The 25,580-nt window shown below is 25.1% G+C and overlaps 1 protein-coding gene across 1 annotated transcript in view; it reads right to left on the bottom strand.

Annotated features, from left to right (window-relative positions):
* Positions 1–24,362, bottom strand: part of LOC117183065 — a 43,711-nt gene extending 19,349 nt beyond the window's left edge. Inside the window, exons 1-8 of the mRNA XM_033376221.1 lie at positions 24,342–24,362; positions 20,727–20,858; positions 20,559–20,639; positions 14,179–14,406; positions 9,492–9,695; positions 5,219–5,413; positions 491–926; positions 354–446 (exon numbers count right to left, since the gene is read on the bottom strand). Of these exons, the coding sequence (XP_033232112.1) occupies positions 354–446; positions 491–926; positions 5,219–5,413; positions 9,492–9,695; positions 14,179–14,406; positions 20,559–20,639; positions 20,727–20,858; positions 24,342–24,362 (1,390 nt within the window). The remainder of the gene's footprint in view (positions 1–353; positions 447–490; positions 927–5,218; positions 5,414–9,491; positions 9,696–14,178; positions 14,407–20,558; positions 20,640–20,726; positions 20,859–24,341) is intronic.
* Positions 24,363–25,580: the final 1,218 nt, after the last annotated feature.

Raw genomic sequence — 25,580 nt, 5'->3', positions numbered from 1 at the left:
ACCAAAATGCAGTACCTAAACGTACTTTATTGTACTCTAATAAATCTTCCAAAGTTTCAGCTCGATATCTTATTGACAAAAAAAATTCTTAGGTTCAAAAAAGCATTCAGTGAACCGAAAAAGTGAGGTCGGTAATATAGGTATTTAGCTGTGTCACATGCCCTTAATGTAATTCATAAAAATGCAAGATGAACTTCAAGAAAAACTCAAATGAATTAAAAAAAAATGTAATACAAAATATTCTACTGATTTCAGTAAAATTGGAATAAGTTTAGAAGAATTCAAGAAAAATGTAATTGAATATAATTAGTGAATAAGTGTCTGATAATATATATAAGAGCTTAGAAACACACTGCGAGGTGGTTCCAATAGAACCGCGTAACTTACAAATATGGTGTCTTGAGGACACGGAGCGACCCAAGAATGACAGCTCTCTGCAAAAGTAACTAAGAAAATAGGTAAAATTTTATCGTTTAAAAAAATAACGTACCCATCACTGTTTCAGATTCTGTTTGAATATTTTCGTCTCTACTGATAGAATTATTTTCTGTTCCGGAAGTGGAAGCCTCTGGTTCGTTTTGTCTTTCTAATTCTGCAAGATGACAAGGACACTCGCAGGGTTCAGAATTTTGGATTTGGTGGTACTGAAGACTGACATAATTTTTAGCTGGCAGGGAAGTCTGGTGAGCTCTTTCGTAAAGAAGGGCTTCGGAGTAACTGGGGACCATGTCGGATTCCAAAGCCTCGATGAGATTTTCATTTTCGGATATTTCTTCCTGAGATGGTGGCAATGCTGGTTCCATTAAAAGTGCTTCGCTGTAACTAGGTGCTAACATGTATGATCCTGGAGCACTTAATTGACTGGAAGACGCATGTATTTGCGAAGTCATTGGGGTGTCATAGTTTACTCCGAACAGTTTCGTTATCTAGATTCAAAAAAATTCTTTTATTTTTTTTTATTGGATTTTTTTTCAAACTAGAGACTTGAAGAATAAAAAATCAAAATATTCTTAGTTTTAAAGAATAAATTGGAATTTATATCCATGGAGTGCAGAAAAATTTAAATTTCTCATTTCAGAAAAATTCGTAGATTAAAATGATCAGATTAGACCACACTGTGAAATTAACTGACGAGCGCAGTTTAAATCTCACATGAGGAGAACCGCCGCACAGTGAGAAAAAAATGAATTTTTAGTTCAAAATAAAGTACAGGCCACAAAAATTGACCAACTTGGTCAATAGAAAATTGAAAAGAAGCTGCTGAGATTCCTCAGAGAGTTGTCGAGCCTAATTTTAAAAATAGGTTTTCAATTTTGTTATAAATAAACAAATTTGACGACAAAATTGCCATTTTTCCATTTGACGTTCCCGGTGCTCGTCAGTAACATGAAAATGGTTAAAATCGGCTTAGTTTAATAAAGTCACATTGGTTACAGATATTCCAATATTATATAATAAATAAAAAAATATATATAAACAAATTCTTTGTTGAAAGAATTTTTTTCAGAATTTTTTGAAATTGTACTTTTTTTTAAGTTATCTTGCAAGAAATTTGAATAAAAACAATATAATCATGAAGACATTTCTTTTTGATATTATTATTGTTAATATTATACGCAAATTTAATAAACAAATGCATTAATTAGCCATTTTTTGACAGAAAAATTCGATTTTTGCGATGTCATTTTTTTAAATTAGGAACTTTATGATAAGTTTCGAAAAATTCATAATTTGTTGATTATTCTTATGATTTTTGTAAACCAATTTAATTTAAAAATGCATTATTTGGGCATTTATCGGCGTAAAAATTCGTTTATTTTTTCAATGCCCGTCCTTTCAGTTGGAAGCTTCAAGACAATTTCAGCTACATTCATAAATAGTTAATGAATTTTAGAATTTTTTAAATAGAAATTCAATAAACAAATTCGTTTTTTTCGATGCCAATTTTTTTAATTAGGAACTTCATAATAATTTCAGAAAAAATGCATAATTTACTGATCAATTTTATGATTTTTTAAAACAATTTTAATAAACAAATGCATTAATCCTTTTTTTCAATGTCGAACCTTTTTAACCCTTAAACGGCTAAAACGCCGTTATTGGCCATTGAAAAGCAGTGTACCGGTAGTGGCGTTTTGGCCGTTTAAGGGTTAATCGGGATCTTCATAGTAAATTCAGCAACATTTGTGATTTGTTGATAAATTTTATGATTTTAAACGAAATTAACAAAAAAATGCATTATTCATGCATCTGTCAAGTAATTTTTTTATATCAAGTTTCTCATTACTTTCATTCTTTTAACCCTTAAATGACACTGGGGGTCCATTGGACCCCAGACCATTTTTAAACGAATATAAAAATTCGTACATTCCATTAATTTTTCATTGTTTTTCTAAGTGTTACAAATAAAATTTAAGTTAATATACCGATTGATTTTTTAGAAGAGATGTTAAAGAATACCCAAAAAAAATTTGGGTCCAAAAGACCCCAAGTGTCAGCTATGTTATTTTTTGGTGGTGTGCCATTTAATCGTTAATTAACTTATAGCTTCAGGAAAATGCATTTGTTTATTAAATTTGTTTAAAAAGACAACATAAAATTTATCAACTAATTATAAATTTTTCTGAAATTATCACGAATTTCACCATTAAAAAGACTAACATCGCAAGAAAATAATTTTTCCATCGACAGATGCCTCAATAATGCATTTGTTTAATAAAATTGTTTTAAAAAGTCATAAAATTGATGAATGGATTACAAATTTTTTCTGCAATTGTCATGAACTTCCCAACTGAAAGAATGGCATTGAAAAAAAAATGAATTTTTTGTTGAAAAATGCCTGATTAATACATTTGTTAATTAAATTTATTTATTTTATTAACGATAATAATCTTAAGAAGAAATTTCTTCATCCTTATATTGTTTTTATTCATATTTCTTGCAACATAATTTTAAAAAAATGTAAAATAATGGCAAATCGTAAAAAACATTCTTTCAACAAATAATTTGTTTATAACATTTTTTTCGTTTATTGTATAATATTCCAATACCTTTAACTAATGTTACTCAATAAAACTTAGGCGATTTTAACCATTTTCATGTTATTGACGACCAGCAAGAACGCCAAACAAAAAAATGGCTATTTTTTCGTCATATTTGTTTATTTATGAAAAATTAAAAGCCTATTTAAAAAATCAGGCTGGACAACTCTCTTAGAAATCTGATCAGCTTTTTTCAGATTTTTTTGGTCTTAATCGGTCGATATTTGTAGGCTGTGCGTTATGTTGAACCAAACAACACACTGACTCTAATCCCCTCTTAAATAAATTATTATATTTTTAACACCTTGCGTGAACTTAAAAAATTCAATACATTAAATTCAATTTTAAAAAATTCTACTGATCCCATATTAATTTACTAACAATTTCTCACACAATTATTAATAATTGTAAATGTAAAAGCCTTCTCAACAATTATTGAATTTCTTACAATTTTCATTAATATTAATTTCAAATTTTTAAAGTCACAAATTACTATAATAATCATAATATTTATATTAGTAAAAAAACTGAATTTGTGTGAATTCGAAGTTTAGAAACTCACCCTCAAGTACTGAAATTATTGTTAAAATTTTTAAATAGATGGGATTATAAGACTTTGAGTCACTATTTTAAATTTCAGTAAATTAAATTCCATTTTTAAATATTTAACAATTTATTGAATTCTAAACAATTCCCATTAAAAACATAATAATAAAATTAATTTTCTAAATTGGATAATTGCAGAAAAATAAAATTCAATTCTTGAATTATAAAATATACGAATTAGAAGATTCCCTCATTGAAAAAATTAAAAAATTTGTTTTTCATTAAATATTATCTATTTATTTATTAGAAATAAATTAATTATCAAATAGTTTTATCAAAGAAAAAAATTGTATAATATTTCAAGATTTCTTAAAAATTATCGTTTGTATTCACAGTAACAATAAATCTTTTGAAATTGGTATCAAGTTCGGAGAAAGTTTAGAGAGAAATTTTTTTTCGTTCGAGGCGCACGTGTTTTTTAACTTATTTATTTATACAATTTTTATGCAATTATTGTTATTTTCAAATCAAACAATTATTTTTAAAAACTTTAAACATTTAAACAAAACTTTCTTCGATACAAATATTTCATTATTCTTTTTTAATAAATAAATAATATTTATTAAAAAAGCCTTTTTTAAATGTTTAAATTTGGGAATGTTATAATTCCAATATTTTCTAGGACGATTGAAAAATCCCGAAAAATAAAACTTCCGACACTGTAAAATGCCGAATTGGAAAATTCCCGAATTTTCCAATTATTCTTCAATTGTAAAATATCCGCGAAGTAAAACATTCCCGAATTAATAAATTTCCGAATTTAAAAATTGAAAAACTTTATTTTTCAATAAATATTATTTATTTATATTATAAAAATATGATAATCAACTATTTTTACTTAAAGTTTAAAGTTTTGAAAATAATTGTTTGAATTTAAAATAACGATATTTAAATATATATTTCTGGATGAAAAATTTTGTCTGAAAATGTATTTATATATTTTTTAAATTACAAAAAACATTCTCAAAAATCAAATTTTCAATTTGACAAAAAAAAAAGAAAAAAAGAAACTTTGGGATAAATCAGGATTGATTTAAACCCTGCAGAGTTTGTTAGGAAAATGTTTAGACTATTGTTCTTTTAAATTTGAACGATAATTTTGTTAAAACTTGAAATATTAAGAAAAATATCTTTGATAAAAATATTTGATAATTGCATTTTAAATAAATTAATAATTATTATTTAAACACAATTTTTTCAATTATTTAAATTTGGAAATTCTATATATCGAGAATTTTTTAGTTGGTATATTTTATAATTTGGAAACTTTTTGTCAGGAATTTTGTTATTCGGGAATATTCCAAATCAGGATTTTTATATTTAGAGAATTTTATATTTTCGAGAATTTTCTAATTCGGAAATTTTGTATCTATAATTATATTGTCTTAGTTCTAAAAGACTATAAAAATATTTCCAATTCCATGAGTACTTTCCGAGTTTTGAAAGTTCCTCGGATCTGAAATTGTTCAGAATTACTTTATTCACGATCTGAAAGAAACTTCTTTGAAAGAAATTAGAACACTTTTTATATAAAATCCGACCGGAGCCGCATTATCCTCATTTATTATTACCTGATAGTCTGCATACTGAGTTTTATATTCAATGATGATCCTAAGTGGCCAACTGAGAAGAAGTGCGCTCAAAAACCAATAAACATAAGAATTGGTGAACCAAGGATTGCCCAGAACAGCTACTAAAGTAATTGGGTTGAAATTGTAGCCCAAATCTAGTCCTTCCCTCATTTCCATGTAATCGTCCCTGAATTCCTGTAAATAAATGATATAAAATTGGAAATTTTAATTTCCCTTCCCTCATTTCTTCTCACTTGACCTACCATCTATATTTCTCCTCACTCTCCCCTCATTTCTTTTTTGTTGTTACACTTCCCGCTTTTATTTCTGTTCACTTCCCCTACTCCCCTTATTTACCCTCACTAACCTCTCTACTCCACCCCTTATTTAATCTCATTCCTTCTACTTTCCCACCCCATATTTTACATCCTTTTTTATTGTACATTATTCCTCTCCCCTAATATGTCCTACCTCTCCCTACTTCCCACCTTATATTTCCTGACTTGTACTATTTTCCTTCTGATTTCTCCTCACTGCAGTACCCCTCCCTTATTTGCCTTCATTCCCCTCAATTTCCCCTACTCTTCTTTCTCTTCTTTTCCTACCCATTATTTCCCTAAATTCTCTACCCCTTATTTAACCTCGATTCTCCTACTCTTCTTTCTCTTCCTTTTCCACCCATTAATTCCCTAAATTCCCTACCCCTTATTGAGCGTCATTTCCCCTACTTCTTCGCACTTTAATCCTCTACTTCCCCTCTCATTATTTCCCCTTACTCTACCCCTTTTTGCATCACTAGCCCTACCCCCACTCCTTACTTTAAATAAATTTTCCTACACCTCTATCCCTTCTTTAAACTCATTTTTCCTTCTCCGCTTCTAATTTATCCTTACTTTTTCTAATTCCTTTCTACTCATTTCTCCTTACCAGAAGCGGCGGAGCGTTTTGCCCTAGGTCGGGGTAGAAGAAGAGACTTTAAATTTTGGAAGGCACATTTTGCAGATAGTATAAAAATATTATAGGAAATACAAATGGTATATGAATAATAACAAACATTTAAATAACTTCACAAGTATTAACAAAGATTTCAATCATTTCACAAATATTTCCAAATAAAAAGATATCCAAATATTTAAAAAAAGTTTTGGATATATTTAAAATCTTTGAGAAAGACATCAATAATTTATAAAGATTTCAGAAAGTTTACACAAATATTTAAATAATTTCCAGGGTGTCTAGTGACCTTGAAAACCTTGAAAACCTGGAAGTCTCCTTGATTTTTTTTTAAAACTTTAAAACCTGGAAATCTTCTTGATTTTTTCACGAAAACCTTGAATTTTAATTATTTTTTTTTTCTCTTTTAAAACAGTAATTTTATCGAAATGCGAACAGTAATTTAAATCTTTTAGCCTATTATGAAAGAGACATTCCGGTTAGAAAAAATCTTGCTGTCGACAATTTTTTTATTCGTCATGATATAATTTATCTTTTGTTTATTACAAAATAAATAAAGATATTTCAAGGCACTTTATTTTGAGGTATTCATGTTAAAAATTATAAAAATTATTAGTTAAAAATTTTGATGTTAATTCAGTTTCAGAATTAGAATAAGCCATGGCCATACAACGGATTTTTCGAGGGGTTGACCACTCGGTTTTTGAGTGTACAACAGATTTCAAAAAGTTACAAAATATTTCTAAAGATTTCAAAATATTTTTAATAAAAAAAAGGCGCGCACGCCAGATTTCAATAAAGATTTCACAGCAATTTCACAAACATTATAAAAATTTAAAGATTTAAAGGATTTCAAAAATTTCAAAAAAGGTACAGTACACCAGATTTTAAAAATTTCAAAAATTTTAAACGATTTCAAGAGGTTTTAAAACATTTCAGAAAATTTCAAAATATTTCAAATAATTCAATGACTTTAATAAATACAAAAGATTTTCCAAACAAAAATTAAAGAAAGATTTGATAAACATTTCAAAATATTTCCCAAAGATTTCAAGGGTTTCAAACATTCAAAAAAGACGTGTACACTAGATTAAAAAGTTTTCACAAAGATTTCGAATATTTTACAAAGATTTTAAAACTTACAAAATAGTTGAAAGATTTTAAAAAGGGTATATCAAACCACATTTCTAAGATTTCAAAACATTTTAAAGATTTCAAACAATTTCAAAATTTTTTAGGAAATATCAAAAGATTTCACTAAGATTTGTAATCATTTAAATAATTACAGCGAATTCACAAAGATTTCGAATATTCTGCGAACATTTCGCGAACAAAAATTGAAGAAACATTTCAAAAATATTTCAAAGATTTTTAAACATTTCACAAAGTTTTCGTAGATTTCAAAGCTTTCAAGGACTTAAACGATTTCAATAAGGGTATACATTTCAAATATTTTAAACAATATAAATTTTTTTTTTTAAGATTTCAAAAAATTTAACAAATATTTCAAATATTTCAGTGATTTAAAACGATTACAAAAAATGTCACAAAGATTTTACAAATAGCTCAAATATTCCAGTGATTTAAAACGAATACAAAAGACTTAGAGAAGATTTCACAATTTCTTTAAAGAATTCATAAGGATTTCAAAAGATTTCAAGAATTTCAAAAGATTTAATAGATTTTAAGCGATTTCAAAAGGTTTCAACACATTTGAGAAGATTTCAAAAGACTTCAATGATTTTAAACAAACACAAATGATTTCGCAAACAAAGATTAAAGAAAGAGTTCACAAAGATTTCAAGAATTTTAAAGATTTTACAAAACCTTTGAAAAATGCCAAAAGATTTCTCAAAGATTTCACCGAAATTTCAAGCTTTCACTAAGGTTTGTAATACTTCACAAAGATTTCACAAATATTTCAATGATTTCAAAGACATTACAAAGATTTAAAAATATTCATAAATATTTCACAAAGACGACTCATGTTCCCAAAAAATTAAGAATTTGTTTATTTACGATTCCGCTTTATGTTTAAATTTTTGCTTAATTAAAAATGAAATGACTTAATTTTTACATGTATGACAAACGTTTATCTCATTATTTGATGTAAAAAATGAGACCTGGAAAACCTGGAAAAGACTTTGAATTTTGTTCCTAAGAATCGTTTGACACCCTGCTTTCCCAAAGATTTCAGAAATTTCACAAATATAACAAATTGTTCAAAAGTGTTTTAAAGATTTTATAAAGATTTAAATACTTTCTTGAAGATTTCGGATACATGGAAAAAATTTCACAAAGACTTTAATGATTTTCCAAAGATTATACAAATATTTCAATCATTTTTACAAATCTTACAAATATTATCAAATATTTCACAAGTATCACAGATATTTCGCAAAGATTTCTAAAGATTTCAGAAAGTTTACACAAATATTTCAAAGATTTCAAAAATATTATCAAATATTTATAAAATATTTGGAATATTTCGCAAAGATTTCGAAAGATGCCACACAGATTTCAATGATTTCTTGAAGATTTCGGATAGATTAAATGACAAAGACTTTAATGATTTTCCAAAGATTCGACAAATATTTAAATCATTTTTAAAAATATTATCAAATATTTAACAAGTATCACAAAGATTTCTCAAAGATTTCAGCAATTTCAAAAATATACCAAATCGTTCAAAAGTGTTTTAAAGATTTTACAAAGATTTAAATAATTTCCCAAAGATTTCGGCTAGATTTAAAATACTTCACAAAGACTTTAATGATTTTCCAAAGAATACACAAATATTTCAATCATTTTTACAAATCTTACAAATATTATCAAATATTTCACAAGTATCACAAATATTTAGCAAAGATTTCTAATGATTTCAGAAAGTTTACACAAATATTTCAATGATTTCAAAAATATTTTCAAATATTTATAAAATATTTGAAAACTTCGCAAAGATTTCGGAAGATGTCAGAAATATTTCAATGATATCCTAAAGATATCTCAAGGATTTAAAAGTTTTTGCAAACATTTCACAGACTTCAATGATTTACAAAAGATTTCAAAAATTAAAAATTGTTTGAAAATATTTTTTAAAGATTTCAATGATTTCCCAAAAATGTCAAAAATTTCATAAAGATTTCCGACAGATTTAAAAAATTTCAATGATTTTCCAAAGAATTCGATCATTTCAAAAAAATATTCTCAAATATTTATAAAATATTTGAAATCACTTCCCTTGTTTGAAAAAAGAACGGTTTCTACCCGGAGCTACAAAACCCTAAAAAAAGAATAGGAATAAAAGTTGAAAAAATACCTGCTCTGCAAAAAATCTGGATCTTGCTTCTTCGAATTCTGTGGCTGATCTCACGTTGGAGAAAGCGAATCCCTTCGTGAGAGTAATTTTGGTGATTGGTAATTTGGAATTAGTCGTTAGCTCTTTACTAATGTCCTTCACCCCACAATAGTCGTAAAAATAAAAAGAAGTGGCGACGTGTGTGTTGCATCTTTCATAGTATACCTATTTTTTTGAAAAATAAAATTAATTAGTACATTTTTCAAAAAATAATTAAAATTTTTTTTACACTACGTGTTCGGAAATTATTTAAACATTATTGAAAGCATTCAGAAAAATCAATATAAGAATGCGTTTCAATTTGCTGTCCATAAGCCATCGGGTGGCCCAAAAACAAATAAAAGTTTCATAATCTTAACAATTGTTAATTGTTTAAACAATTTTTGTTCACTTGAACAATTTTATTTCCGAAGAATATCCCGAATAAATGTTATTTTATCAATAGTATGGTCTGTTTAATGAACTTAGAGAGTGTATATTTTTATTTCAATTCTTTCTTTATTATTTTAACAATCCATTTTTTCAAATTCAACCTTAAAAGAAAAAAAGCTAGAAAATCGTACTTTCTTACTATTTTCTGAAACAATTTTAAAAATTTTGTCTAAACTTGACTTTTTCGAAATTTTTTCTTATTATTCAAACAATTTATTATTTAATAACATCGCAAAGTGGTAGTATTTTCTGAATGCCTTATAATAATTTATAAATTTCAAGAGTGTATTCTTTTTATTTTATTTTCTGCTTATTGTTTTAACAATTCAATAAGGACAACTTTTTAGGCAAATAAAAATTGTTTCAACAATTAGCAATAGATAGAAAAATATAAGAATTAGGAGAAAGTGATGTAACTTATCGAAAAATAAATTTTAAAGTTAAAAGACGAATTTTCCACAAAATAGTTAGAATTTTCCTTTTAAAAGGGCAAATTTTCTATCCTAAAAATAAATTTCAAAAACACAGCTAACTTATCAACAAAGTAATTAAATTCTCAAAAAGTAGTTGAATTTTTAACTAAATAAATCAATTTTCTGCAAAATAGTTTAATTATTAACCAAAAAGTGAAATTTTCATCCCAAAAGGTACATTTTTAACCAAATAGTAGAATTTTTAAGAAAATTATTAAATTTGAATGAAATTGTAGGATTATTTAACTTAAATGATGAATCATCACCAGAAGAAATTAATTTTTAACAGGAAAGTTAAATTTTCAAACAAGTATTTGAATTTTAAATAAAAAATATTAATTTTTAATGAAAAATATAATAGTTGACATTTCTATCAAAAAAAGATTTAAATTTATTTACGCATTAATATACATTTTCCACAAAAAAGTGAAATTTTAACCAAACAGTTGAATCGTAAACTAAAAAAGATAGTTTTCAACCGAAAATATAATATTTAAATTTTGAGTTAAACCAATTAATTCTTGGCCAATAAAAAGAACAAATTTTCAACAGAATAATTAAGTTTTCAACCAACCAGATGGACCCTCAACTAACAAAGTGAATGTTTAAGGAAGTAGTTTAACTTTTAACCAGTTAGTTGAATTTTCAAAATAAGAAGATTAATGTTCTACAAAAAAAAGAATTCACAACAAAACAAATAAATTTTAAACAAAATAGTTGAATTTTAAACTAAAAATAAATAATTTTGAGCCAATAGCTCGACAGTCAAATATTCAGTTATAAAAATTAATTTAAAAAAAAACTTTGTGTTAACAAATTAGTTCAATTTTAATTCAAAAAGATCTATCCTCAACTAATAAAATGAATTTTTAATAAAAAGTAGTTCACCTTTTAACTAATTTTATTTGTAACCAACGAAAAAGAATTTAAATAAATGTATCTTTAACTAAGAAAATAAATTTTCAATAAAGTAGTTCAATTTCCAACCAACTAATTGAATTTTCTATAAATAAAATTAATTTTCAAACAACAAAGGCGAATTTAAAAACAAAATACATACATTTTAAACTAAGTGGTAATTTTTTTTGCTGAAAACGATAAGTTTTCAACCAATAATGGAATAGTTAAATTTTCAAATTAACAAATGATTTTTTTTTAACAAAGAAAGTAATTTTCAAAAAATAGTTCAATCTTCAACCAAATAATGGAATTTTCTACCGAAAGTGATGAATTCTGAACCAAAAATATATTAGTAGACTGTTCAACCAAAAAGAATAAACTCTTAGAGAAAAGTAGTTATTTTCCTTGTGTGATGTCACATTCTAAATTAAATTCTCCCTCACCCACGTAAATTATTTAAACAATAAAGGGACTACTAAAATAAAAAAAATCACATTCACTAATTAGGCTAAAACATTCATAAAATACCATTAATTCGTAAAATTGTAGGACAACAAATTTTTTAAACAAATAAAAATTGTTTGCAAAATAACAATTAACTTGGAAAAAGTAAGATTTGGTCTAAGCTTTTGATACTTGTCAAACGCTATCAAGAAAGTAAAATTTTCTAGCCAGATGCCCAGATGTCATGCCATTTCAAGCGCGGATAGCATTCGGATGGGTAACCATTTGTGACGTGCGACCGGATTGTGTCCAGCGGGAGATTTGACGCCAAAAATGATTGTGTGCGTGCGATAGATATGGTCTAATGTCTGCCTTAAAACTCAGATGTCGAAAAACCGGCTAAATTCGGGAGGTAGTTTTCTGCAGTTTTCCTATCCTCTGGCCAAATATCCAGGCAAATGAGAGTACTTCCAATGAAGTCGCATACACCCGCGGGTTCTCCCTGATTGTGATTAAATTCATAGATTGATTCGAAGCCCGAGTAAAGACCTCTGTTTCACCGGGGTTTTAAAAATAAAAAGGAAAAGTGCAATAGGTTTAAATCACAGTGCCAATAGACTGAAATTAACCATTCTTGCAAGACAATAATAATAAACAATCAATTAAAATAAAAATATAAACTCTTAATGTTAATTAAATAGACTATGAAATTAATAAAATACCCTTGATTCGCGGTATTCTATGAAAATAAAATTGCTTAACAAAATAAAAATGATTTAAACAGTTAAAAATTAATTTAAAAATACAAAAAATCTTGTAAATTATTCATTAATGAGGATCTGTGAGAAAATGCGAAAAAAGTAATGATTAAGGCCCTGTAATGAGTAGGTCACGTGACTATATTCCTACATTACCGACACTTTTCTTATTTCCTACTTATTTTCACACGAAAAGCCACATCGTGTTAAAGTTTTGGGATACCTAATAGGAAGCACGAAGAAAGGTGCTTTTTATTTATTTTCCCGAATTTTCAACTTGATTCACTTATAGGGTAGTTTTTTGGGTACCATGAAAGGGCCTCGGGGGAGGAGGTTAAATTGAATATTAATTACAGATTCGTATTAGAATCTTTGGTTTTCTCGGGCCACCTTAAAAATCCGTTAGTAATAAATGTTTGGATCAAAGAGTTACATATGAGATGAAATAATTAGTAGTAGAGCAGCAGAACTTCTCGGGCGCGGTTCTGTTCCGAGATAAGTGACAGTAAATCGGAGACTGATTATTTACTAATAATCGATAATGGTTCGTGTCCGGGCTAATATGCCATTAGTCGGTAAGGTAGATTCGTACACAGCTGATATAAATTATATTCTTATTAGGATTCTATTTTATCGACTTGATATAATTCGAATTTGCGGCTTATTTTTCGGTCGGTAATGCAGATTCCGACTCTATCATCAGTCATTATAGTACGTTCCTACTATGTATCAGGTTAATGTCAGATTGTTTGTCTAATGGTGTCATCTTAGCACGAACACGAATCATTATCGTCTGTCGGTAACTTACCAATCATTGGTACAATATTTATTAGCTCGGAACAGAACAATTATCCAAAATCCGTACTGCTATACTACTATGATTTCACTAAAAAATCTTGTTTTAAATTTATAATTTTGAACGCTTTTTAATTTGAAAATTTTTTAAATTAGAATAGTTTTTTAAATTGAAAACATTGCAATTTACATTAACAATCGAAGTCCAATAATTTTCGAAATTAGTAAATCAATCAGGTTCAAATGCTTTCAAAATAGAAACATAAAAATGTAATAAAAGGAAAAAATGTGAACATTTAAAATTTTGAAACCACTAAAGATGGAAAAACACATCTAATGGAAACTGTAATAATGGTGCTATTTAAAAAATGGTGCACTAGAAGTTAAGAATTAATTTTTTTTTAAATTCTAAAAGCTCCAGGATAAAAAAATCTGAATCATTTTAATTTAATAAAACACATCTTTTGGTAAGTTTTTCAATTTTCCGAGATTTCAAATTAAATAGTTTTTAAAAAACTGGAAACAGTAGTACTGACATTAAAAATTTTATTCCAGTAATTTTAAATATAAGGAAATCAATAAAAGATGAGTTTTTAACAAAAGTGCTCAATTTTTAAGACAATAATTAAATTTTCACAAAATATTTTAAGTTTCTACTAAAATGATAAACCTTAAAAAATATTAACCCCCTCCGACGTGTCAACGTGGAGTATTTTTTTCACGACCCCAAATGCAAACAGTACTAATGGCGCTATAAAAAAATAGTTGTGCGTTAAAAGTTAAAATTTGAATTAGTGAAATTTGTTTCTAAAATTTCTACAGGACTCTACGATGAAAAAATCTGACCTGAGTAGTCGTATAATTATCACCGTTTCGATATCGGGTGATCTGTCTCTTTCTACGCACATAGTGATAGGAAATTGCTTTCCACCAAATTGTTGGTTGAGCAAGTTTCAGTTGGGTCAACTTGGCAAGAACACTGCTTTCACCCTCTGCGTGTAAAAGGTCAATTCTGATTGGTGAGTGATAACATTCCACCAAGTATACAAGATACAACATCCCCATGAACGCCACCTAAAATGGTTATTCTTTTTTTATTATTTTAAATCAGACAAAATTATTCACTCAACTCATATTTACATAACTCATTATTCATAACTCATAATTGATAACTCATAACTCATGCCAAAAAACTTATAACTCATCATTTATAACTCATGACTCATAATTTATAACTCATAATTGATAACAATTTATAACTCAAAACGCATAACTCACAATTCACGACTCATAACTCACAACTCACAACTTATAATTCATTCTCATAATTTGTAACTTATACCTCATAAATCATTAATTGTAACTCATAATTCATAATGTATAAATCATACCAAACAACTCATGGTTCATATTATAACTCATAACTCATAGTTTATAACTCATGTCTGATAATAATTAAGAACTCACAACTGATAACTCATAATTCACAACCCATAACTTATCACTCATACCTCATAATTTGTAAATTATCTCAAAAAGCATAAATCATAGCTTATAACTCATACCAAATAACTCATAGCGCATCTTATAAATCATAATTCATAGTTTATAACTCATACCAGATAGTAATTTATAACTCACAACACATAACTCACAACTAATAGCTTACAATTCACGACTCATAACTCACAACTTCTGATTTATCACTTACACCTCATAATTTGTAAATTACAACTTAAAAAGCATAACTCATTGCTTATAACTCTTAATTTATCATGTATAACTCATAACACATAACTCATGACTCGTCATTTATAACTCACGCTTGATAATAATTTAAAACTAAAAACACATAAGTCACAATTTACGACTCACAACTTATAACTCAAACCTCATAATTTTTAACTTATAACTCATAAATCATAATTTATACCACATAACTCATAGCTCATATCATAACTCATAGTTTATAACTCATGTCTGATAATAATGAAGAACTCACAACTGATAACTCACAATTCACGACTCATAACTCACAACCCATAATTTATCACTCATACCTCATAATTTGTAACTTTTAACTCGAAAAGCATAAATCATAGCTCATAACTCATCATTCATAATGTATAACACATAACTCATGCCACATAAACTCATGAATCATCACCAATAACTCCTAACTAATCATTTATAACTCATAACTGATAATAATTTATAACATAACTTACAACTAGTGATTTATAATTTGTATGTTATAACCCATAAATAATAACTTATAATTCATAATCTATAACTCATAACACATAACTTATATCACACACAACATAACTGATGACTCATCCTCTATAACTCATAATTTATAACCCATACCTGATAGTGATTTATAACTCATAATTAATAACTTACAGCTCATAACTCACAACTTATAATTTATCGCTCATACCTCATAATTTGTAACTTATAATTCATAACTCATAACTTATAACTAATTACGAATTACTTGAAACACATTAGTAATAACTGATTATTTATAACCTTTAACTCATAATTTTTAACTCATATTTTTTATTCATACTTTATAACTCATAATTAATAAATCATAACTAATTATTAATTACTCATTGCGTGTTACACATTACTCGTTACGCATTTCTCATAACTCATTATTTTCAAATAATAATTCATAACTCACAAAGAGAGAGAAATTAGGAGAAATGAGAAAAGGGGAAATATGAAAAATGAGGGATGAAGTAGGGAAATTTAAAGGTGTTTTTTAGAAAATTTTGAATTTCAGGAAGACAGAAAAATTCTAATCTTTCTATATTGGTACATAAAACTCAGTGTAAAAATTAATTTTTAAGAAAAAATAAACAAATTTTTTATCCGAATAGTTAAATTTTGTACCAAGAAAAAAAAGGATTGTCAAAGAAGGGGTTCAACTTTCAACCAAGTAACTGCATTTTGAAAAAAAACACAGATTACATTTCTACCAAAAAAGTTAAATTTTCAGAAAGACAAATTTGCATCAAAAGAGTTCAATTTTTATCGAGGAATGTAAATTTTCTACAAAACAGTTGCATTTTCAACACAAAAAGACGAATTTTTAACAAAGCAACGAAAACTGTTTTTAAACAATGAACAAAAATCATAATATTTTTTAAACAAAAAAGTAAATTCTCAAATAACAATATAATCGCGGACTCTTAAACCAAAAAGAATTAGCTTTCAAATAAAATTAGAAGGAATTTCAAACAAAGGCATGAAATTTCTACAAAAGGAGATACATTTGCAACTAAAATGATAAAATTTTTAGTCAGAAAGATTAATTTTTAATCACAAAACTAATTTTTTACGAAAATAGTTCAATTTTAAATAAACTGATCAATTATCAACCAAAAAATCTGATTTTGTACAAAGAAGATTAAATTCTAAATAATTAGTCTAATTTTCAAACAAATAGTTGAATTTTCAATGAAAGAAGGTAAATTTTATACAAAAAGAATGAATTAATATTTTTAAATATATTTCTACAAGAAGAAATGAAGTTTCAAACCGAAATAAAGAATATTTAACAAAAAAAGATTTTTCAATAAAAAGAAAAAAATTCAACATAATTGTTCAATTTTTCAGCAAAAAAGGCGAATTTTCTAGAAAGCAGTTGAATTTTTAGTCCGAAAATATAAATTTGTAACAAAATAGTTGAATTTTTAAGAAAACAATTTAATTTATAACAAAAATAAAAAATTCGTAAACGTAAAAGATGAATCCTCAACCAAAAATATAATAGAAAATTTTCCATACTTTTAAATTAATTTTCAAACTAAATAAAGAATTTTCAATCAAGGAATATTTTTTAGTTGCAGGAGAAAAAAGTTTAACAAAAATGTGGAATATTTAAGCTAAATATAAGAATTTTCTACCAAGCAGTTGAATTTTTAACAAAAGAATTCAAATTTTCAACGAAATAATAAACTTTTTAACCGTAAAAGATAAATTCTCAACCAAAAATATAAGAGTAAAGTTCTCAAAATGAATTTTAAAAAAAAGAAAATTCTACTCTCTAAATTATTTTTGTCTACAATTTTTTCTATAGATTTACTTAGTTTTGACTTTCACTTTTAGAAGATTAAAAAATTTGTAGAAACAAAAAGGAATGTTTCAGAAACTCTTGAATTTCCGGATGAGAAAAAAATCCAATTATTTTTACCTTCGAACGTGTTTTTTTTAGAATGACATAGTTCAAACATTCGTCGAATCTAATGATTTATAAAAAAAATTAATAAAAATGTCATCGAAAGTTACTTTTTGTTCAGTAACTAGTTATAAGTACTATAGAAAAAGTTAGTTCGAATTGCCTAAATAGAAACTTTTTTCACTTTCTTAATTTTATAGTTTGCAAATCAAATTAAATAAGATGATAATTCATGAAAATTTAATTAAAAAAGAAATAGGCTTTAGTTAAAGTAAGATTTTTCAGTCACATTTTTTAACCAATCATTTGTATTTTACCTAAAAATATGCAATTTTTTATACCGGGAAAAATAAATATTTTAATAAATATATTAATAAATATGAATTTTCATAATATGAAATATTTTAATAAAATACGTAAGTATTCAACCAGATGGTTCAATTCTCGTATAAAAAATATTAATTTTCTACCAAATTGTTGATTTTTCCATCATTTTCAAAAAAAAGACGTATTATTACAAAAGAGTTAAATTTTTAACAAAAAAATTAACTTTCAACATTTTCTTCCATTTTCAAGCAAAAAAAAGACGAATTTTCAACACAAGAATTAAATTTTCAACAAAAGAGCTCATTTTCAACTAATAAGATGAATTTGCTACAAAAGAGATCTATTTCCAAGAAAAAAGTTAATTTGAACAAAATTTGAACTTTCTAGAAAAATACTTAAATTTTTAACAAAATACACAAATTTTAAACCATATGTTTGAATTTTCATATGAAAAATATTAATCTTCATCAAAAAAGTTCATTTTCAACCAAACAGTTAAGTTTCCTATAATTTTCAAACCAAAAAGACGAATTTTTTACTAAAGAGATAAATTTCTAACAAAAAAGTTAATTTTGAACAAAATTTGAACTTTCTAACAAAATACATAAACTTTTTCAAAATAATTAAATTTTAAACCAAATAGTTGAATTTTCATATAAAAATTAATAATTTTCATCAATAAAGTTGATTTTCAACCTAACAGTTGAATTTTCTGCCATTTTTAAAATAAAAAGACGAATTTTCAACAAAAGAGTAACGTTTTTTACGAAAAATTAATTTTCAACCAAATTGTTGATTTTTCTAGCAAACTGTATGAATTTTCCTCCCTCCAAAAAAAAGTATTTTGAAAGAAAATAGTTCAATTTTCAATGAGAGCTGGATTTTTAAATAGGATTATAAATCCTTAAATAAAATAGCTGAACCTTCTTGAGAATTTCTTTTACCAAGAAATGAATTTCCCAACCAAAATCAACAATTTGTAACAAAAAAAGAGTTAAATAGTTAAGTTAATTTTCATTAAAGAATGAAAAAAAGTTGAATTTTTAAACCGAAAATATGATTTATTCACAAAAAAGTTACTTTTAACCAAATAAAATAGTTGAACTTCAAAGAAAATGTATGAACTTTCAAACAAAATAGAAAAATATAATAGTTGATATTTTTCAAATAAAAAAAGATTGCATTTTGAGATCAAACACAACTGAATACAAGCAAAAAGACGAATTTTAAACAAAATAGCTTAATCATTCTATCAAAATATTTGAATTTTCTACAGAAATAAATTAGATTTTTGTACCAAGAAAAATCAATTTTAAAACGAAAAAGTTAAATTTTGAAACAAGAAAGAAAAACATTTCCACTGAATTGTTGCATTTTCAAGGCAAGAAGACGAATTTTTTAAAAAGCAGTTGTATTTCCAAATGGCAAATATGAATTTTCAGCAACAAAGTTTACTTTTCTACTATATAAAATAGTTGAATTTTTAACAAATTGCCTGAATTTTCAACAAATATAGATAAATTCTCCAAAAAAATATAATAGTGGATATTATTTCAATCAAAAAAGACTTCAATTTGAAATCAATCAGAGTTGCATTCAACCAAGAAATATGAATTTTCAAGAAAAGAGCTGAATCCTCAACTAAAAGAGATAAATTTTTTATCCATGCGATGAGTGAGGAAGGGGGGTGGGTATTTTTGAGTCGAATACGTAACATCTTTAACTACCTAAAAAAAGCGACTTTAGTGATTCTAAATTTTGTAAGAAGAATCTGAAAGATTTAAACACAATTTATTTAATTTTGCAGGATTAAAAAAAAGTCGTGAAAATTTGAATAATTTAAAAATTTTAGAAGGTTTAAAAATTTGTAAGGATTTTTTGATTGTTTGAGAATAGCATTTTAGGAGAAAATTGATTATGATTTTAAAACACTTCAAAAGATTTCCTTTTAAAAAAAGTTTAAGTTTTTAAAGCTAATGGTTCAATTCAGTAAGATTAACAAATAAAATCGAGTAGCTTCACGATATATTCAGAAGATTTAAAGAGAATGAAAAAAAAATTTGTTAACTGTAAAAGATTTTAAAAAATGATATTTTTTTTTTGAGATTTCAAACTAAAACTTTAGAAGCTTTTAAAGACTTTTGAAAGGTTTCAAATTAATAAAAAAAATTTCTTAAGATTCCTAGGAAATTTGGAAGATTTCAATCTATTTTTTTTTACATTTTGAATAATTTTTCAAAATTTGAAGAAAAATTCGAGTCAACTAAAAATATTTTTAGGAATTCAAGAGGGTTTGAATAGATTTAAAAATATGTTAAAACTTGAAAGCATTTTCCAAAATTTATCAAATATTTTGTTATTTTTTCCAAACTACTAAACGTTTTAAATATTGTTTTAAAACTATAAAATTTTTCCTACAATTTTGTAAAATTAAATATAATTTTTTAATCTTCTAGATTCTTTTTTGACACATCTGAAATATTCAAAAATCTTTCCTAATTGTCTCAAGAATCTTATAAAATTTATATTAATATAATTTTAAAAACCAGCTGATAATAATTTCAATATTCGTGTATATAAAATAAATATTTCAAAAGCATTCAGTGTTACATCAAAATATTAGAGTAATTTAAATAATAAATTATAAATTATAAAACAATCAATATTTTACTTCAATCATTTTTAAAATAAGTTATTGTTAACTCACAGGTATATAGATGTAACCATCGTCACAGGGTGACACATGTTTTGTACTTCTAAGAGGAAACTTGGAATAATTGATGACAATCTAAAAAAGGAAGAAAGTTCTTAGATTATTTAAATAAAATTATTAATTCGGAATGTATAAAAATTATTAAAAATTGATATTTTCTACCTTCGTTACATTTGCACATCGGCACCATGTAACTGCAGCAATACATCCATAAATAAGTACAGATAGTACTAAACATTTGCAATTAGCTTCTTTCTGTAAAGCACCGCAGAGAGTTTGGGAAACTGCTTTTTGCTAAAAGTTAATCAAGTTTTATTCAATTACTCAATCCAATCAGTTTAATTGCAGAAATAAAAACACGCGAAAAACAGAACGAATTTGCAATTAAATAAATAATTCTTCTAAAGTAACAATATTTATGTCAATAGCAATTATTTTTATCTGAAAATATTCTTAGAACTTTATATAAAAAAATATTATGAGCGATAGTTTACCTGAGATAGTATGTTTTACAGAAAATTTTAAAAACAAAATTCAAAAACAAAATTCTTTCTACACCATGTTGATATTACAAGATATAATATTCAATAATATTAAATTTTTCATCCTTGACATTTCTAAAATGTGCAATTCTTTTAGTTTTTGATACCATAAGGCTGATTTTTTTTTGTTTTTTTTTTGAAAAGCTTGAATTCAAAAATATTTAGTTTTAAATTTTTAAATTTTTGTTGGTTTTCATTTTGAAATTTTACAATGTTGAAGTTTCGTGTTTTGAATGATAAAAATATCAGGACAATTTCACTATTACATTTTCCAGAATTGCAAAATTTCATCCGCTGTTTAATTTAAGATATAAAAAACTTAATCATTTAAAAAGGAAAAGTTTCAAAAATGAATAATAATTCTGAATGATGTTTTAAAAATTATATTAATTATATAATTGTTTAATGTTTCTAATTTAAAACTACTATTATTTTTAAAAGTTTTTTTTCAGAATAATTTAATTTTAAGGGTTTATAATTTAAAATTTTTCATTTTGAACGGTGAATATGACTGTGGACTTTTTTTATCTTAGAGAAATTTTGTCTAATTAATTTGAATGTTACATTATAATTTTTTGGTATAATGAAAGTAAACAATTCTAGAATTTCAGAAGCTAAGACTTTGAAAAATTCAATTTGATTTTAAATTCACAATCATCAAATTTTAATCACTTTGGATTAAAAATAATTAGAATTCACATATTTTTAATTTGAAATGGATTTAATTTCGAACTCTTTAATTTAAAAATAATAACATTTTAGTTTATTCGAATTTTGAATATTCCACTTTTCAAAACCATAATCGAAAAATATTGAATTTTTGACGTTTTGTAATTGTAGTATTTTCGAGATTAGAATTTATTCAGTTCCGAGATTCATCAATTCAAAATAAAATTGTTCAATTTTGAATATTTTGAATTGAAAATGATAAAATTTCAACTATTTTTTAATAACATTGTCTAATTTTGCACATCTCTTTTGAAGTTTTTTAATTTTGAGAGCTTTTGATTGAAAAATGTTCAATTTCATTATTAAATTTTAAACACTTTCAATTAAAAATAATTTAGGTTTAGTTCCCTTGAATTTTAAATAATCCAATTTTTAAAATTATAATTTTAAAATATTCAATTTTCAACGTTTACAAAATGTTGGATTTTCGAAATTTTAATCTAGACTCATTCAGTTTCGATATTCTTCAATTCAAAATAAATTTGTTTAATTTCGAAAGCTTTCAATTAAAAATGATACAATCTCAACTCCTTTTTAATGAAATTATCCAATTTTCATCATTTGATTCTGAAATTTTTCAATTTTGTAAGCATTTATTTAAAAAATTTCAATCTAATACACTTTCAAATTATTTAATTTTAAATTGTTTAAAATATAAATAATACAATGTCCAATGTTTGAATTAAGAAAAAAATTTTTATTATAATTTGAAATTATTTCATTATCAGCGTTTTAAAATTGTCGTATTTTTAACATTTCAATCCGAATTCATTCAGTTTCAAGACTCTTCAATTCAAAATAAAATGTTTCAATTTTTAATGGTTTTTTTTATTTGATTTGGAAAATATAGAATCTCAACTATTTTAAATGAACTTGTTCTACTTTCACATTTTTATTTTAAAACTTCTCAATTTTGAGAGCATTCAATTACAATTAAAAAAGAATTAAAAACGCTTTAAAATTATACAATTTTGAAAGGCTTTAAAAATAAACAATACAATTTCAGTTCCCTTGAATTAAGAAAAAAATTATTTTTAAAATCATAATTTCAAAATATTTCAATATTAAAGCTTTGTAATTGTGGAAATTTATTCTTCAATTAAAACAACATTCAAATTTTAAATGGCTTGATTGGAAAATTATAGAATCTTAACTCATTTTTAATGTTATTGTCTCATTTTCACAATTTTATTTTGAAATTTTACAATACTAATAACTCTTTATTTTTAAATGTTTATATTAAAACACTTTCAATTTAAAATTCTTCATTTTTAACGTTTTGAAAGTGACGTATTTTTTAAATCTTAATCCCGAATTCATTCAGTTTTGAAAATCTTCAATTAAAAATACAAATTTTCAATTTTAAAAGGTCTGATTTGGAAATGATAGATTTTAAACTTCTCTTTAATGAAATTAATGAAATTGTCCAATTTTCACAATTTTATTTCCAAACTTTTCAATTTTGAGAAATTTTATTTTAAATTTCAAATTATTCAATTGTAAATGGTTTTGATTAGAAATACATAATACAATCTTAGTTCCTTGAAATTTTAAATAATATATTTTGGAAAATTGCAATATGAAAATATTCCACTTTTAAAGTTTTGAAAATGTCGTGTTTGCGAAATTTTAATCTAAGATTAAAAGTCTCAGTATTGAGATTCTTCAATTTAAAATTAAAATGTTCAATTTTGAATGATTTGATTTGGAATTTATAGAATCTGAACTCCTTTCTAATGAAACTGTCCAATCTTCACAATTTTATTATAAAACTTCAATTTTGAGGGGTTTTGATTTTTAAATGTTTAATTATTAAAAATTATATTTTAAAATTATTTATTCTATCCCGTTTTAAATATATGTTCAATCTCAATTTGTAATTCCTTTTATTAGAAATAATACAATTTTAATAATTTTGAATTTTAAATAATATAATTTTCAAAATTAAAATCTGAAAATAATCGATTACAAATTCTTCAATTTCAAACACTTTAAATTTCAAATTATTCATTTTTAAACGCTTATATTTAGAAATAATTCAAGTTTAATTACTTTTCATTCGTTTTGAAATAATTGAACGCCTTAATCTAAAATTGTTTGATTCGTAGCAGTTTCAATTCATACTCGTTCAATTGGTTTTTTGATTTAAAAATCCCTCAATTCGAGATTATTAATTATGAATTATTGTTTCATATTTCATATTCGAATTTTTTATAGAAGATATTTTGTGTAGAAAAAATTTTGTACATAATATTCTCAATTTCAATGTTTTGAGAATATTTACAGATTAAAAAAAATTATTATTTAATTCTCGCAGATTTTATTCAGGATATATTATATGTAGTAAATATTTTGTGTAAGAAATATAATCAGCGTTTTCCCAAATGAAGTAATCAAATAAATTTCTCTCAAATTCTTTAGATTTTTATTTGTTCTTACTAAAATAAATTAACGAAAAAATTTTATAAATATTATAATTGAACAATGATTTATATTAAAGACTCACTTCCTCATTTTCACGATTCATTTTCGATCCCACGTCTTAAAACTACATTAAATACCGATTCGTATCATCCTAATCGATTTCCATTATTCTTTTCATTTCATATCAATCGTCTGAAAAAAATGATTTATTTATTATTAATAACGATTGTAACACTATCGATTTTTTAAAAATATATTTAAATATAAATACACTCTAGAGAGTGTTCGATCCCTCTGGTGCAATTTTCTGCATCCATTTTTTCTCACAAAAAAAAGTTGCATAATCCGGATGCATGGATGGAAGCGAATTTATGAAGTGAAGCTGCAAAAATTCGTGATTTATGCATTTCTATTTCATGGTTATTTCCTCGAGATGGAAAATGTAAATTCTTTTTTCGATATCCTGCGAAAAAAAAATTCCTCTACTATGAAAAGTCTTGCGTATATGATATTTAATTTGTTTGTTTTATTTAGAAAAAAATAGTTCAAACGGCTTATATTAAAAAAAGCAAGAGTCGACTTAGCCCCACTGCCGACTTAGCCTCACTGTCGACTTAGCCCCACTCTCCTCTATAATATCCTTATTACCTATTTTTATGATCAAATTTTAACATTTATTTCGCAAACATTTTTGTTTAAAAGGTAAAAATTGTCCAACATACGGCAAGAGAATTCAAGTTGAAGGAAATAATAGCGAGGCAATGTTTGTCTCCGGAAAATAAACAGCAGCGGAAAAATATTTTAGAATAGAAATTGACCTACTTTGGTATATACATATATACAATTGCTATTGGTGACAAATTTTTTGTTGGAAACCTTAATGCTATATTTACTAAAAAGGAAATGTTCTTCCCTACAACGAGTTTTATTACCCCAAGAGCTAGAAATATATTCCAACGGGACAAATAAAAAATTCCAAAAAATAAAATTTTCGTCACTGTAAAATTCCCGAATTGTAAAATTTTAGAACAATAACATTTCCGAATGATGATATTCCCGTAAATAATAAAATTCTCGAGGGATGACTGGAAAATCCAGAAAAATAAAATGTCTGACGCTGTAAAATTCCCGAATAATAAAATTTCTGACAGTTTATAATATTACTGAATTAAAAAATTCCCGAATATAAACAATTAAAACAATTGTTATTTATTCAATATTATTTATTTAAAATGCCCTAATAAAATAATTTTAATATTTGAACTTTCTACAATTATTGCTCAAATTTAAAATAATAATAATTGAAAACAATTTTCATCCA

Source organism: Belonocnema kinseyi, chromosome 2, assembly GCF_010883055.1.
Source record: "Belonocnema kinseyi isolate 2016_QV_RU_SX_M_011 chromosome 2, B_treatae_v1, whole genome shotgun sequence".
NCBI classification, from domain to species: domain Eukaryota; kingdom Metazoa; phylum Arthropoda; class Insecta; order Hymenoptera; family Cynipidae; genus Belonocnema; species Belonocnema kinseyi.
Note: the sequence above shows the minus strand (reverse complement) of the source record. Positions and strands in the feature narration are given on the sequence as shown.